The 14,803-nt window shown below is 37.3% G+C and overlaps 2 protein-coding genes across 4 annotated transcripts; both read right to left on the bottom strand.

The window, feature by feature from the left end:
* Window positions 1–234: 234 nt before the first annotated feature.
* On the bottom strand, window positions 235–9,997 carry LOC101162033 (amyloid-beta A4 precursor protein-binding family A member 3). Of its 2 annotated transcripts, none has more exons than XM_023954240.1 (11): window positions 9,579–9,997; window positions 8,009–9,044; window positions 7,484–7,514; window positions 7,243–7,388; window positions 6,884–6,970; window positions 5,859–6,026; window positions 3,627–3,806; window positions 2,834–3,046; window positions 1,278–1,397; window positions 926–1,066; window positions 235–805 (listed from the first exon to the last, which is right to left on the bottom strand). In XM_023954240.1, the coding sequence occupies exons 2-11, from the start codon at window positions 8,963–8,965 to the stop codon at window positions 734–736; spliced, it is 2,115 nt and encodes a 704-aa protein (XP_023810008.1). In that variant the 5' UTR covers window positions 8,966–9,044; window positions 9,579–9,997; the 3' UTR covers window positions 235–733. The 2 variants fall into 2 exon arrangements, with proteins under 2 accessions (XP_023810008.1, XP_011472314.1); XM_011474012.3 differs by having other exon boundaries at window positions 8,009–9,042; window positions 9,775–9,997.
* Window positions 9,998–10,190: 193 nt separating this feature from the next.
* Window positions 10,191–14,580, bottom strand: pex11g (peroxisomal biogenesis factor 11 gamma). Of its 2 annotated transcripts, none has more exons than XM_004067909.4 (5): window positions 14,401–14,580; window positions 13,497–13,694; window positions 13,137–13,315; window positions 11,566–11,634; window positions 10,191–11,274 (listed from the first exon to the last, which is right to left on the bottom strand). In XM_004067909.4, exons 1-5 carry the CDS (start codon window positions 14,461–14,463, stop codon window positions 11,076–11,078), a joined length of 708 nt encoding a protein of 235 aa, XP_004067957.1. In that variant the 5' UTR covers window positions 14,464–14,580; the 3' UTR covers window positions 10,191–11,075. The 2 variants fall into 2 exon arrangements, with proteins under 2 accessions (XP_004067957.1, XP_011472311.1); XM_011474009.3 differs by having other exon boundaries at window positions 10,191–11,271.
* Between the last annotated feature and the right edge of the window lie 223 nt (window positions 14,581–14,803).

Genomic DNA, 14,803 nt, shown 5'->3' with positions numbered 1-14,803 from the left:
GGGCTGGACCACAAAAGCCGGTGAAGAATGTGATTGGTGGAACGCTACACTTTCGTAACTGACGGAAGCCCCATTGGCCAATCACAGAAAAATAACTCGCATGCTTAACTCTCTCTGATGACAACTATCCTACTCCATAAAAATAAAATACTTATTAATATTTATGTTATTAAATAGCGATCCATACAAACTATGATTATTATTTTAATGAGTATAAACGACATGACTTCAATCAACAAAACGTTTTTGTTTTAATTAAGGCAGTTAACTTTATTTGTTTACATCAGTTTTGCAACAGGCATGACCAGGCACAAAGTGGGTTCTGAATCCTGCTTTAGGCATTTCTTGATTTGCACACAAGTTCAGGAAATGCATCACACTAACCCATCCGCACAAAGGAACAGCAGCCCTTTTCTAGAGATCTTTATCCTACACTAATGCCAGGCACTACTCGCCTCAATGTACACTGATGATATAAAAAAAAAGTTTATATTAATATACAACAAATTATAGATTTAAAAAATAGATAAATAAAGAGCTGTGATCTATCCTTGACTTATTAAAATTCTTTTATAACAAAATCCACTTCACATCTGAAAAGGTTAAGAACTAGACTTGCTTGTCGCATGGTGGTTATATGTAACACCTAATTTGCATATTCTCTCAGTTTATAAAAAAGTCATGACATTTATTAAAAATACATTTTTTTCCTCCATTCCTTAAGTTTTTGTGCTCAAAGAAAGACTGGCTGCTCTTGCCCTGTTAGAAGTCGATACGTAGAGGCGGGCATCGTCTTTAGGTGAATCTGTCCAAAGAGAGAATATGTTCATTTACAATATTGAGATAGAAAAACACCATTTGTTTTAATTAAAAAACAACTTTAATGCAAATTTCTTGTGGATATGAGAATGCCATCATTTCTCACCTCCCCAACAGCATTTGTCAGGGTCTGGATGATTTTCTCATGTGGAGTTGCAACGACGCTCTGTCCGTTAATTTCAATGATGCGGTGTCCGACACGGATTCCTCCTCTTTCTGCAATACCCCCCCGCATTAGACTGCAGATCTACAGTGAATTGAAGAAAACAAAATACTTTACAAAATAAAAGACCGGGATTCTGTTTTAGATTATTCATGCAAATGAATAATAAGAAAACGACGTCCTCCACCACAAAACCAAGATAAAGAGTACAAGCAACTAATATACTGTTTGTGTAGCCGTGAAATACTGAAGGGACAAGTTTAACAACAGTAACAAATTGAGAACGTAGACATACAATGCCGTCTTCCACACTAAAGCCCAGCTGAAACTTGGGGTCTGGTCTCCTTATGATCGCCATGGTAACTGGGGGGCAATGGACAATGCTGAGCTTTACATACTTTTGGCTTTTCAAATCCTGTGTAAAAAAAAAAAGAAAAGAAAAAGAAATGTAATAGTTATTTTAATGCCATTTCAAAGATATACAAACCATTGTTTGTTTTTCTATTTCATTTTTTTTTTAACTTGTTCTGTCCAACAGCTGAGCAAACAGATTAGAGCTGAAGGCTTTTTGTGTTGGACAGGTTTTACTATCACAAAAAGAGGTTATATAGCTTCGAGAAACTAAAGTGTAGATTTGTATAAACCCCTTTTTGTCGAATTTTGTTTTTCTATTTCAATATTTTCGCCAGTATATAGGTAATACATTTGATTTTACACATTAAAAACACAGAATAAAATAATAATCATAAACCAGGCAGCAAATAAAAAAAGGGGGGAAAATTAAAAATAGAAACAAGCCAGAAACCAGAAGCAGATGTTTTAAGTCCAGTTCCACTTCCGTAGTTTAATCTTACATTTCGAGTCAGAAAAGGGGTCAGATAAAGGAGTAAGAACACAATGATCACATATTATCCTCGTTAAAGACAGTGAGTAAATTTGACAAACTTGGGAACTCTTCCTTGCTGTTGATTGTGGGCTACAATCTCCAGAAATGACAGCATTGCCATCTTTAGCCAGATTGTCCCAGGACAGTTTGCATGATTGGAGTGTGGTTTGGTGCTACACAGTATATCAAAATTATTTTATCATCATAGCCTTTAAGTTCCATAATATGTTGCTGCTTTGGGTTCAAATCAGCTGAGAGCAGCTCAGGACTGATCGTAATGTTTTTCCTGACGTCTCAAATGGAAATAGGGTTGGCCAGAAAAAAACAGTCTAAATTTAAACAACCAAACTCCAGAGAGAATAAGAAAAATAACTGAAAAAATGCTCCTTTTTTTTTTTGCTCAACCTGTTATAAAATGTTCAATACACATTTCTTCAATGTTTGACTATATTCCTTTATATCGGTCAACTAATCACAAGGTCAGCTTTTTTTTTGGTTTTAAGTATCAAGACAGCAAGTCTTTTTTTAAGTCTTTTTAAAAAAAAAAAAAAGACTAGCTGTCTTGATACTTAGTACAAAAAAAACTGACCTTATGATTAGTTGACCGATGTAAAGGAATTTTCTTTTCTGTGAAGATTAACACAGTGACTAAATGATGCCTCTAGATGCTAAAGACAAACAAACACAACAGGTCAGGAAGATTTCCTGATGCACATTTCCTTTAGATCCTGACATTTTGTTGTAACAGCAGCTCCTTGAATTCCTCTACATCTGCTCCAGAGGGCTAACCAACCCTACATTAATGTCCTCCATACAAAAAAGTCAAACTCATAACCACAACCTAGAACCACAGTGCCACCTAGAGCATTTCAGAAGAGCAACTATACCTATAAACTCATGTGGAGCATGAACTTTTACTTAAGGCACCATCGTCCCATCAAGGTTTTGGGGTTTTCTTATCTTACCCGGATAATGTTCTGGCAGGTGGTGATGGGCAGACCAACTAAGCTTGTCCCGTTAACGGACATGATCCGGTCGCCGATGCTGAGCTCGCCGCAGCGCTCCGCAGGGCCACCATGAAGGAGGTTGGCCACGACGACGGTGGGCAAGATGGAGCCCCAGCCCGACTCCACCACCGCCAGTCCTAAGATCTCTCCAGGAGCCTTAGTGATGACCACCTGATAACCAGACACAGAGAATCTTGAGTAAACGAGTGTTTTATTTGGAGTCAGTTTCCTCAAACAATTTGAGTGCTTTTTTGTTTCTTTATTTTTTAAACCCAATGATCGCCAACACCAAAAAACCCTACTCGCTAACAAATTCCTGAGTTAGAGTTATCAGACTGTGTCTTTTAGCTCCCTCAGAATGTCAGACTGTGGTAAAGACTATGACCTAGCAGAGAAAAAAATAAATAAAAAGGGAAATACATGGTAGTTGAACATTGTTGCAACATTTAAACGGAGGAAAGAAAATGTATGCATGACTGGGCCATGACTATAAAAAACTATAGCAATAAGAAATGTTAATAAAAGGAAGAAGCTAAAGGGGAACCTAAACCGCTCATTCTTTAAAGAACTTGTTTACAGATTAGAGCTTTTTTGATTGTTTCTACATAAACGTCATTAAATGTATAAGGAAATTGTATTTAAATTCTGTAAAATAAATTTCTGTGTTTAAAGACCTACAAATATTTTCTGCAAAAATAATTACGGTAGGAATACATGTTGTGACAGAGGTGCGACCAGTCTTTCCGCTTACATCTCGAAGGTTTTGGGAGTCAGAGAAGTGGGCCAGGTCTCCATTGTACAGCTCCTGAGTTTCCAGGTAGTCGCTGTACTCGCCCGGCCTCAGATCGCTGGCTTTGATGCCACTGGCCTGGAGGAACTGCTGGTAAGCCACTCCAAAGGCCTGTCCAATAGCTTGAGCGATGATCTGTGCCTAAACAGAGGAGGAGGATGCTCAGCGGACTCCACATTCAGTTCTGCTGAGCAAGGCTTGTTCAAAAGCAGATTTATCACAACTATTTTTTCCAGAAAAATCTTTACAAAAACTGAAGGATAAGGTTGTGAAGAAACTGAAGCGACAATAAAAAAAAAGAAAAAGAAATTGCCACCCGGAGAAGGAAAGCCATCCATTCAAAGAAACTTAACCATAGAACTGAACTGGTCAGGACATGCAGTAGCTGTAAGGCCTTCAATGCCCTTCAGATAATTAGAAGATAATAGACACTCCTCTCTTTACTACTGAGAGCTACCAACTGTGGGGAAAGTGGGATAACAGCCAGACCCTTTTTTGTATTCAGAGGATCCTCCTGAGTCTTTAAGGAAGGAAACCAGGGTAGGCTATATTTAAAGATGTTGCCCAGAGAAAAGCAAAAACCAAAAACACAAATGAGATTAAATTTAGGCAAGCCAAAAACATCTAATCCTGTAAATCATAGTTCATAATTTATGCTACATTCAAGACTAATATACAGAGATCTTAATCCCTTCATACCTTAATTTATTTTCAATTGTATAAAAAAATGTATTCTTCATTGTTTTTTTCTGTTCAGGTTGATGCTAAATTAAGGAGTCCAGGGGGGTATTCCAGAAAGCAGGTTATGCTAGCTCCCACGGTAAGTTTGAGGCTAAGGAAGTTGAGAACTTCAGCTTTCGGTTCCAAAAATGGAGGTATGTTTCAGGGTATGTCAAGTTGCCATGGCAACTCATGCTCTGAACATAACCTGGTCTGGAGCAGACCACTTTTTACAATGTTGATCTAACTTAATTATTTGCTTCAGTTAAGATCATTAAAAATCTTTTTTTTAAGTCAGTTTAAAAATAACATGTAGTTTTCAGTCACATATTTTACTTTTATTCAAATAATTCAATTAAGTAGGTGTAACTTTGGTGCTGCTGTTAGATCAGCACCGCAAGGGATTGTGGGAGACCATTCCCTTTGCCTGTCTGGATTTTGGTTTAAGTGTGGCTTTTTGACCAAATGTGTTTAGTTGTTTTGCCGTGTTTTTTTGTCCTAGTTTGCTTAAGCCTTTGCACCATGAGTGAGAGGGAGAGAGAGGATGATGAGTTTATATAGCACCCCTACAGTCTAACAGTGCAACGACAATGTCGGAAAAGTCCTAAATGAATGAATGCACTTCTTGCATATTATTTCTTTCTTTTCATCGTTATAAAAATGAGAATATCTGCCGGCTCAAACTTAGATATATGAGAGTTCAAGAATTGTAATACATTAAGATGGAAAAAAGATTAATTGAATTGGAGTAATATGACATTTAGTTAAATAAATATGTAAATTTGAGTTGTATAAACAATTATTGAGTTTTATAGACGTAAGAAATTAGGTTGAATACATTTAACTCAATTACTTGTTACCAATAGAAGTAATTCATTTACGGTAAGCTGGCAAAATTGGATAAGTTATATATATATATGCGTCACAAGGAAAATGGATATAAGATCAGAAACTCGTGCGTTTACTTTGTCTGTTCTTCTACTACAAGCAGAAACTCTTTCTTTTGATGATGCAGCCGTATTACTTTTTTGATGGACGTATAATCTTCATACGCCGTCATTAATCTCCGACTCCTTCTCACTGAAGTAATAGGGCTCTCTTTCTTTCACCACGCGTTTCCATGGTGACTCCGGAAATCGTCGATCTATTGAGAATGTCTTTATGTACTTAACGAGCACGTGCATTAAGCCGGGGTTACCAAGTTGAGCGTAATTACGCCAACTCATATCCGGTCTTTTGGAACCGACATACCCCAAGTAAGCAAGTTCAGGCGGATTTCAGCCAGAGTTCAGGCTTAAACTCAGGGTAGTTTTAACATGCTTCCTGGAATACCCCCCATGATTAAATGCTGACTTGCAAATAAGCGCCACCTGGGGTTGAAGCACAAGTCAAAGCAGCCATAGAAAGAAAACAAGAACACCTTAAACTTCAGAAAACAAACATGATCAAAAATCTTCCATCTGACTGACGTACATCCTCTGAGGAGAAGACGTGACAGATCATAGTGCATTTCTTCTGTGAGCCTGTGGAGGCGGAGTCACCCTCATGTCCTTTTTGCTTCCTTCGTGCCATCAGGACCACAATTTTGCCGATGTCAGCGATGTAGGAGATCATCTGCAGAGCATGGTCCATCATGGCTTCCTGAAAGGAAACGGGGTGAAAACACAATTGTTTACATTGGTATTTTTTACCTACATGAAGAAAACTTCAAATGCCAAGAAAAATAACAAAAACCTTTTCACAACTATTTTGTAAAGATAAGTTCTTGCTGCCCACAAATCTGTCTGCCAGGTAACAATTCCAACTCCTACATATAACTTCCATAAACATTTTAAAAAATAGAATGTAAAGATAATGCCATGTGTGTGTTTATTTTGTCATTTAATCTTTTGGGAAACATTCATTAAACTGACTGTTGTGGCTTTCACTGACTGAGAAGGACAACAACAACAATATTTGAAAGAACTACAAACTGTATAAAATCATGCAGCAAGATTGCAATGAAAATGAATGACATCAAGTCAATACTCATGTCCATCATCTGCTGATCAGTGATTAAAAGAACAGAAGAGCTGATGCTTAATTTCAAGAGCAAAAACAATCTAAAAACTGTCAACTACCATTTAAAATAAGGTAGTTTAGCCAAAACCTGGTGTAAACAGACATTTACATCTATTATAATACAAAGTAAAAAAGAATGGTATATTTATCTGGCACACTTCTCACAAGTGTATTTTCACGTAATTCTTGATTGGAGCTTGTAAACAGATGGATATTACATGGGAAAAATGCATGTTTTTATATTTAACTATTATTATTTGACCTGTTTTTTCCTCAAGCATTTTTGGGGATTTATTTCAGTCTCAGTTATTTTGCTCTCATTGTTGCTTTTGGGTATGAATGAAACAAAAACAAATGCTTTGTGAACTGTCCAAAATTATTTCAATCCCGACAGCAAAATCTAATGAAATGCAAGTGATCAAATGACGATACAGCACCTGAGTGTCAGCAGTTAGCACTTTGATTCTTTGTGTGGAGATGAACAGATCCACTTCGGTCATTGGCTGAGACTCTCCTTCTGGAGCCTAGAAGAAGCATCCTGCAGTCATTTCTGATGCCCTGACACTAAACTGAATACAACTTTTTTTTTTAAATTAATGATTAATACATAAAAAAGGAGTTATTTTATTCTAGGGGAAAAACATCAATTTTCTCATGTCTTGCCATGGTAGAAGAAATGTAACTTTAGTTTTACTTTATCAGAGAGAATATATCAAGATGCACAGACAAGTGATCCTCCAGAATGTGTGACTCAATTCAATTATGACAGAATCAAAGTGTGTCCACCAGTTTTCACCTTAATTCTGTCCACTGCCTCATGAGCCTGGGCCATGCGAGCGTTTGTTGAGGGGTTTCTATCGGATTTGATTTGAGTAGAGCCCAGATACTTGGCACCAAATATAACTCCATCCAGGAGGTCCTCAGGGTCACAAGGACCAGGAACTAACAAGGAGAGAGATTTGGAACAACTTTCAAAACATAATCTGCCATTGAACCCTTTTCTTTTCCCCCCTACTGAAGAATTCTTAGAGACTCACCATCCTTATACGAGGGACGATCATCTGAACTCTACAACAACATAAAAGAAAATGACATTTAATCAAAAGCAACGTAAACATTTCTAATTAGATCAATATTTGGTATGTTTGCAAATGCCTTAGAAAATGTCATACAAGTAAAGACAGTAGGGCTAAAAAAATCTTTGTTTTATCTTTTGTTTTATTTTTTTAATAAGTTCCCACATACAGAACTCAGTGTTCTTGATTAATAACTAAATTATAAAGGGAATTCTTTAAGGCTAAAAGCTTGCCAGAAGCACTTTTGTAGCTCAACAAAATCTTTTATAAAATGTTATTGCATTGGTCAAACAAAAAATATATTCTGAAGAGAACTTAGTCTATAAATTATTTATTGTTTTTATGTATTTATTTGAAATGTGAAGGTTTTAGTTTTGCTTTTGAATTTTTAAGTTTGAAAAATGTTTTAAATCAGTAAGGCACTTTGATCACGTTGAAAAGTGTTTTAGAAATAAAACTGGATTTGTTAACGTCTGTGTCACAAACCTGTTTACTTTCTGCTTCCACCTCGTCCTCTGGGGGCTCCTCTCCCATTTTCTTCCATACTGGCTCAGGGTAATTGTAGTCAGACAGAGGGCTGATGGAGTCATCCCGATGCTGAGGATGTTGGCTGCTGCCGTGAAGCCCCCAGAACCTCTGAGCATCCTCCTGGCTGTAGGAAACTGAAACCACAGCATCCACCTCCCCTCTGTGCGACCGATAAACTGAGCGGGATTCTGCATTAATCTCTGTGCACTGCAAGAGGCCAAGCAAGTCTGTGTGGTGGCTTTCAGAGAAGAGAAGGCCTTTACTTTCAGCACCGTCTTCTCTTCTTCTGAAGGAAGTGCGAGCTCCAGGCTCAGGCTGAAAGGAGCTTTGATGGGAAGTGTGGGAATCTTTCTCCCTCAATTGGAGATGGCTCAGCAGAGTATGAATATGATTGTGGTCTTCATCATCTGGCCTTCTGCTAAGAACATGTGTCTTATCATTGTCCACCTTCTTTTCAGCATCTCTTGATGTCATCTCTTCTTGGTCCTCAACAACTTCAGCCGCAACCTCCTCCTGCAATTCCTTTTCTAACTTTACTTCTATATTCTGTACTGAGCCGGCTGTATTTCCAAGAAAAAAATCTGTTTTGGGGTCAAAGGAAGTCATTTTTCGCCCTGCATCCATAGGTTGACATCCCGACTCTCCCAAATCTTCAATCCCCAAGCTGCAGGCAGACTGAGGCAACGTGGAGTCAACCAGATCTTCTGGAGAACCAGCTTCACTAGAAGAGTCTGACCTCCAGTCTAGAGGAGGAGGTTCCATCATGCTGTAACAGTCAAGATCCTCTGCTTCTGGTGGACGGGATGCAGTCGCGCTTTCTTCCCTCTCTGAGATTCCATGAGCAGGGATGGAATCCGCCTCCAAGCCTTCAGCACAAGTGGTGTATTGATTAACAGGATGGTGCCTGGAGTCCATTTTTCTTTTTAAAAGAGGGGTTTTAAAGGCAAAGTGGCATTGAAACCTCTTTGTGCAGCAGAATCATCTGGAATGATCTGTAAAACCAGAAACAAGCACAGTTTGAGTGTTTCATTCAACAATGAAAAACGTGCAATGAACAACAATGTAGTGCTTTCCTTATCAAGATCGTCAAAAACTCATAAAAATGGTTAAATAAATAAATAAATACACAAATAAATAAATAAATAAATAAATAGATAAGAAAAAACGGGGTTTTCCACATCAACAAATCACACAAGTACTTTACCAAATCGGGTCTTAGCAGCCGTTAGTTTTGATGCATTCATTGTTTAGACTAAACTTTATTTAAAGTACAATTGGAAAATATCACATTTCCAGCCACATAATGCCTTTTCGAGTGCTATCATTTAAATGACAGGTTTTCCAGCACAGCGAACAGAAGCGAAGCCGAAACGGGAACACCGGGTCCGAACAACAGCCGAGTCTAGCTAAAATAGCTTCAAGCTAATTAGCTAGCTTTAACAGCAATAAGTTAAACAATAATGTAAGAAAACACACGGAATAATTTTACCTAAAAAGGTGTTTAACTAGGTAAATAAAGTAATCTTACCGAATATTTTTTGCCGTATATCTGGGTTCTTTGTATCAGTCTCTTGGATTCCAAAACCTTTAAGTTGTGGTTCGGAATGTAAACTTGTTGTACTCCTAATTTGGAGCTTTAAATGTCACGATATTTACAAAAGTGCATTTATGTAATCTTTTCATATAATAGTATCCGTCGTGTATATAAAAAAAATAGCATTTACTTGCTGTTATTGCTGAAAGAAAACTGGGAATTCATTTATTGGGTTTTCACTTATGTTGCATTCATGAAGCCCTGGGATTTCCGATGAGCTTGTCTTGTTTCCTACCTTTGTTCTTTGTATTAACGTACAATTAACTATAAACTATATCTCTAAAATTATCAAACACAATATTTAAGAATTAACTGGTGGATCTTCAATGTTTAATCATTCCGGTTCTGAACACCAAGTTATTTACAACCCATTCGTTGGTACTTGAAAGCAACACGTCTACGTCTACGTCAACACGTCTATGCCAGCGTGTTGAACACAAGAAGCCTCCTTAATCGACCGTCGAAAGTTCGATTCCTTTTCTTTCTTTACCTGCGCGCTCGTGTTTGTGTGTATTCCACGTGGGCACAGACAGATGAACAAACACGTGTTTGAATATTTGTTTATTTACAACATTTTGACCACTTAGGCACTTGAGGATGGAAGCGATTCTGTAGCATAATTAAACATAAAAGTCAATTCCAGAAATGCTTTTTCATTTTCAAAATGTGTTAAAAGAGCTGTAACCCTTGTGCTATCCTAGGCACTTTAACGTTGGGAGTTGGGTCATCTAGACCCACTAGACAGTGCTCTGAACCTTTTTTCTTCAATGAATTGTGATCTTCACTGGTGTCCATGGATTACATGAAATCTTTCCACCTTTATCCACCTTTGTCATGGTAGGGAGAACACGTCAAAGTAAGGGTGGGGTCATCTAAGATAGCAGAAGGGTTAAAACATGTAATCAGTTAAATTACTCAACATGAATAAGCACCTCAAGACAGTATTTAAGAACACATAAATAACTATACACCATTTCTGTTTTTTCAAAAGCTACAGTGATATTCAAGTTTATTATTGACTTGCACAGCCATAGTGTGATCAAAGTAATAACACTATTAAATGTAAAAACAAAAACAACCTATTATAAGTTGTCAAAAGAAAAAGATCCTTACATTTATGTTAAGCATTAGGCTTATTCAAATCCTTCATCATTCTTTATTAAAGCCTACATTTTGGCTGACTAAAACGAAGCATAATTATACAAATGAAATATTAAAGAGGCTTTCCAATTTATGGGGAAATGACACATTCTATTCATTCATTATCAGAACATTTAATGACTTTCACTTTAGTGTTTTAATCTTTACAGATTGTTAATCGAGTCTATATAGACAACCTTTTCAAATCAAATCAAACATCCATATTGACTTGTTTGAATACACCATCTGTCCAAAAATACATGACTTCTCCACACTATGGGGACAGCTCTGCTAACTGTCGCTGCTGCTCATTTGGATCAAACCAATCACAGAGGAGGTGGTACCCAGCAGCCCCACTAGCCAGCTTGGGAACCGTCCTGCCCACAGTAAGCCGGGTGGCATCCAGTGAATGGCGTTACTAAGGTCAGCCGCGCTGCTGAGGACGGAGAGCAACTCCCCTCTGATCTGTCTGTGGAGACCAGTTTGTCTGCTGGAAAAACACACAAAGAGCTTCAACTTATTATTTAAAGGAAAACAATTAAATATTTAAAAGAGGACTCCCACACACTCAGAGCTTTTAGATAAAGTGATTGCAGAACAGGAAGCAATTGAGCTTTGATGTTTATTTTGTAGATGGGAGAATTTAGACAAAGTTTAACCTTAATTTCCTCTGTTTTTTCTGCACCCTTAGCTTTTTGTTAAACCATATAAACATTTATGATTTAACTGCTGCAACCCAGTTTAAACATATAAACAAAAAGAAGAAGTTGGGATGCAACACCTGCTGCCTTCTTCATCCCTCTCTTGTCTCTTCAACTTTCTCTTCAGCAGCAGTAGGACTCTAAGTGATCTAAAAAAAAAGCAAAGAAACATGAAACTTTTACTGACAGTTATGGTGATGGATGAAAAGTCAGTTTTTAAAAATATGGAAGTATCAGAGAAAAAGAACACAGGCAATAAAGCATTTGCTTTTCATTCTTATTCATCAGATATAAACATTTAGATATAATTGCACATTTCAAACATTTTTCATGGACTCACATGCCTGAGACTGCTTTCAAAAGAATCTTATCTGAGGCCACAGAGTACTGTAATCAGTAAATCAAAGTAATATTTATAGAGTACTTCCATCCATCTACTTTCTAAACCACAGAGTTGCTGGAGCCTATCCCAGTCACTGTCAGGTAAAGGGAGGATAAGGACATATAAGTATATAGAGAACTTTTTGTACATTTAAAATGGATCACAAAGAACTTAAAAATAAGAACATATCATATAAGTAATAATAATAATAGTAATGGATTGGATTTTTCTGCGCTTTTCCAGATGCTCAAAGTGCTCACAATGTGTCCATTTTTCCTTCACTCCTCATTCATACTTGGTGATAATAGAGGCGTGGCTGCCAGTTCACGCCCCTCTGACCACCACCGGGACGATGAACTTTCACACACCAGTGGGGCCACACTGCAGGCAGGGAGGTTAAGGCGTCTTGCTCAAGGACACAACGACAGTTGACTGGGGGGAGCGGGGATCGAGCTATATTGTGTGCAAACCTGGTGAACCCCAACAAGAAACCTTTGACCTCTGTCATTAACAGCCAGAGTTACATTACAAAGTATTGAGGTGAGCATTCCTTTTAAAACAGACCAAATACTTATTTTCTGCGCCACAATAAATTATTTAAAAATCAAACATTGATTGTGTCTAAATTCCCACGACTCAGTGCACTACATCCGACATTCACCATTTTGTCGGGGTGTCTCAATCTGCAATTCCAAGATCCAGGAAATCTTGGAAATTTCCCAGAATTCTCTGCAAAAAAACTAAAATGCATTGCTCACTAGATTGGTGAACATTGGCGACAATGCATTGTGTTTGAAGGATTTGTGATTTGTAGAACTTTATTTAAAATTATTATTCTTAAATTATAATCCAAGTTTTTATCAACAGGATTCATAAATAGTCTTCATAAAATGTTTACATTATATTTATACTTTGGCAAATGGATGGCATCATATTTGCTGTTTAGTGAGCGTAGTGAGCATGGTGTCCGAATTGCATTAAAGTCCCCCACATTAGATACTCCTGCACTATTTCTAGTCATTTAGGGGTTAAGGAGTTCAAATGATTTCCTGTATTCATTTATTTTTTTACACTTTCTGTCTCTCACAGTTGAAGTGATAAACATTGCAGATCTCTCATGCTTTTACCTGGAACAACTTGCAAAAGTTGTGACAAGCGCCACTGTATGTCAAAGCTCTTTGAATTCAGAAAAATCCTATGTCCTTTAGACTATTTACTACCATCTCTACTTATGTAATAAATTGTTAAAGATGATCAATATAATGTCACCTGATGATCCCAAGCAGCAGTGACGTCCCCCACAGCACTGTGCAGAACAGCCACCACTTATCAGACTTGACTTTAATGATTTCTGCATCAGCTGCCCAGGCGATGTGCTCACAGGGGTAGTAGAGCTGGTCAGCCACATTCGTCAGCACTGATATCCAGCGAATTCCTTTGTCTTCATCCTGAGATAAATGAGCATCATAAAGAGCTGTAATACTAAAAAATAATTGAACTCCTGGTTTCTTAATGTATTAGAGCCCTTTGCTGTGTATTAAATATTCTTTATCTGACATTTTTACTCATCTTAGTAAACCTAATTTGTAAGATGTCTCTAAGAATAACTAAACAGGTGAGGTGGATCACCGAAGCTCCGAGTCCGTAGCTGTGGGAGTAGGCCAGCATGGACAGGTCATCAAACAGCCTCAGTACTGTTCGGCAGTGGCTGAGCTGAGCAGAAAACAGCAGGAGACTCTTCCCTAAACGCTGCGAGGAGACATCTGTTTCTGCTTTACGGGTGAGAACTCCTCCAACCAGCTGAGAACCATAACAGACTGTCCTGATCTGCACACAGAAGAAGACAATCACCCAATAAAATAGCTGGACTTTGATCTAGATGACAAAAAGTGAAAAAAAGCACGATTTTCCCCCCATTAATTTTAAGAAGAGAAAATCATCTTTTCAGCAAAAACATTCACTTTAACTAGTGAGTTGTGCATTTGAATCTTGCATTTTATTATACGGTACATAGTTGAATTGATCTGTTTTACACTGTAAAGTGTACTTTACAACTCCATCCCTACATATTGCTTAAATACTTTTTAAAACAATGTTTTGATAATCTAAAAAAAAGAGAAAACATTTAAAACAGCTGCACTTAAAAACTTAGAATTTCATTTTCTGTTTTAAAGTGAGTAAATTATGTTTGCTACATTATCAGATAATATTTTAATGTATTCTCCACTTTATCTGAGTTTAGGCATATTTTGCTGCACTGCATTTAAAAATACACTTCCATGTTTTATTGATTTTGGAAGTTTGAGACACAAAAGTTTGCAAAATATTTCAATCAAGCCTATTATAAAAGATTTGCTTTATTGTCTGTGATTTTAAATTAATGTAAAGCCACTTTCAAAATAATCATACAGGAAACTAAAGTTAGTTTTAAAAAGCCTCATATTGTATCATTACTGCACACTAAATAATATTTTAAAGAATAAATCAGTCTTGTTTTATTGTTTGTGTTTTTTTAAGTGAACATAGAACTCACGATTTTATCTCTGCCTCTGTAGGACTCCAGCAGTCGGACTAAAGACTCCACAGACTGCTGCATGTCTGCGATGATCTACTTTTTCTCAACAAATAGTATTTAGTTCAGTAACAGTCGCTGCAGTTGTCTGTAAAAATAAAAGCATCGTCTCTCAGCTGGACTTTGAAACCGGAAGTGGAGTTTCCACTCCAAGCAGACCAAAGTAATCGATGGTCGACGGCGACGGCAGCGATGGAGGGCTGCTGGCATCTCTGAGTTTTCACAACTCTCTACTTGACACCAAACACAAGAAAAACCTATTTTTCCGAGATAAGAGTAAATAAATACAGGGATCTAATTTGGAATCATTACACATAGGTAAAAATATTCTATACTTTATTATTATTTTAAAATTTGATGCAAT

Source organism: Oryzias latipes, chromosome 4, assembly GCF_002234675.1.
Source record: "Oryzias latipes chromosome 4, ASM223467v1".
Classification (NCBI taxonomy): domain Eukaryota; kingdom Metazoa; phylum Chordata; class Actinopteri; order Beloniformes; family Adrianichthyidae; genus Oryzias; species Oryzias latipes.
Note: the sequence above shows the minus strand (reverse complement) of the source record. Positions and strands in the feature narration are given on the sequence as shown.

Excerpts from the sequence above, each read along its gene's own strand:
- pex11g (XM_004067909.4), bottom strand. The coding sequence starts at position 14,463 with ATGCAGCAGTCTGTGGAGTCTTTAGTCCGACTGCTGGAGTCCTACAGA. Across the intron at positions 13,316-13,496 it reads GCTACGGACTCGGAGCTTCG|GATGAAGACAAAGGAATTCG; the intron begins GTGATCCACCTC and ends CATTTATCTCAG. Across the intron at positions 11,275-11,565 it reads AGGGATGAAGAAGGCAGCAG|CAGACAAACTGGTCTCCACA; the intron begins GTGTTGCATCCC and ends GTGTTTTTCCAG.
- LOC101162033 (XM_023954240.1), bottom strand. The coding sequence starts at position 8,965 with ATGGACTCCAGGCACCATCCTGTTAATCAATACACCACTTGTGCTGAA. Across the intron at positions 7,389-7,483 it reads TCGTCCCTCGTATAAGGATG|TTCCTGGTCCTTGTGACCCT; the intron begins GTGAGTCTCTAA and ends TCTCCTTGTTAG. Across the intron at positions 806-925 it reads TGACAAATGCTGTTGGGGAG|ATTCACCTAAAGACGATGCC; the intron begins GTGAGAAATGAT and ends CTCTTTGGACAG.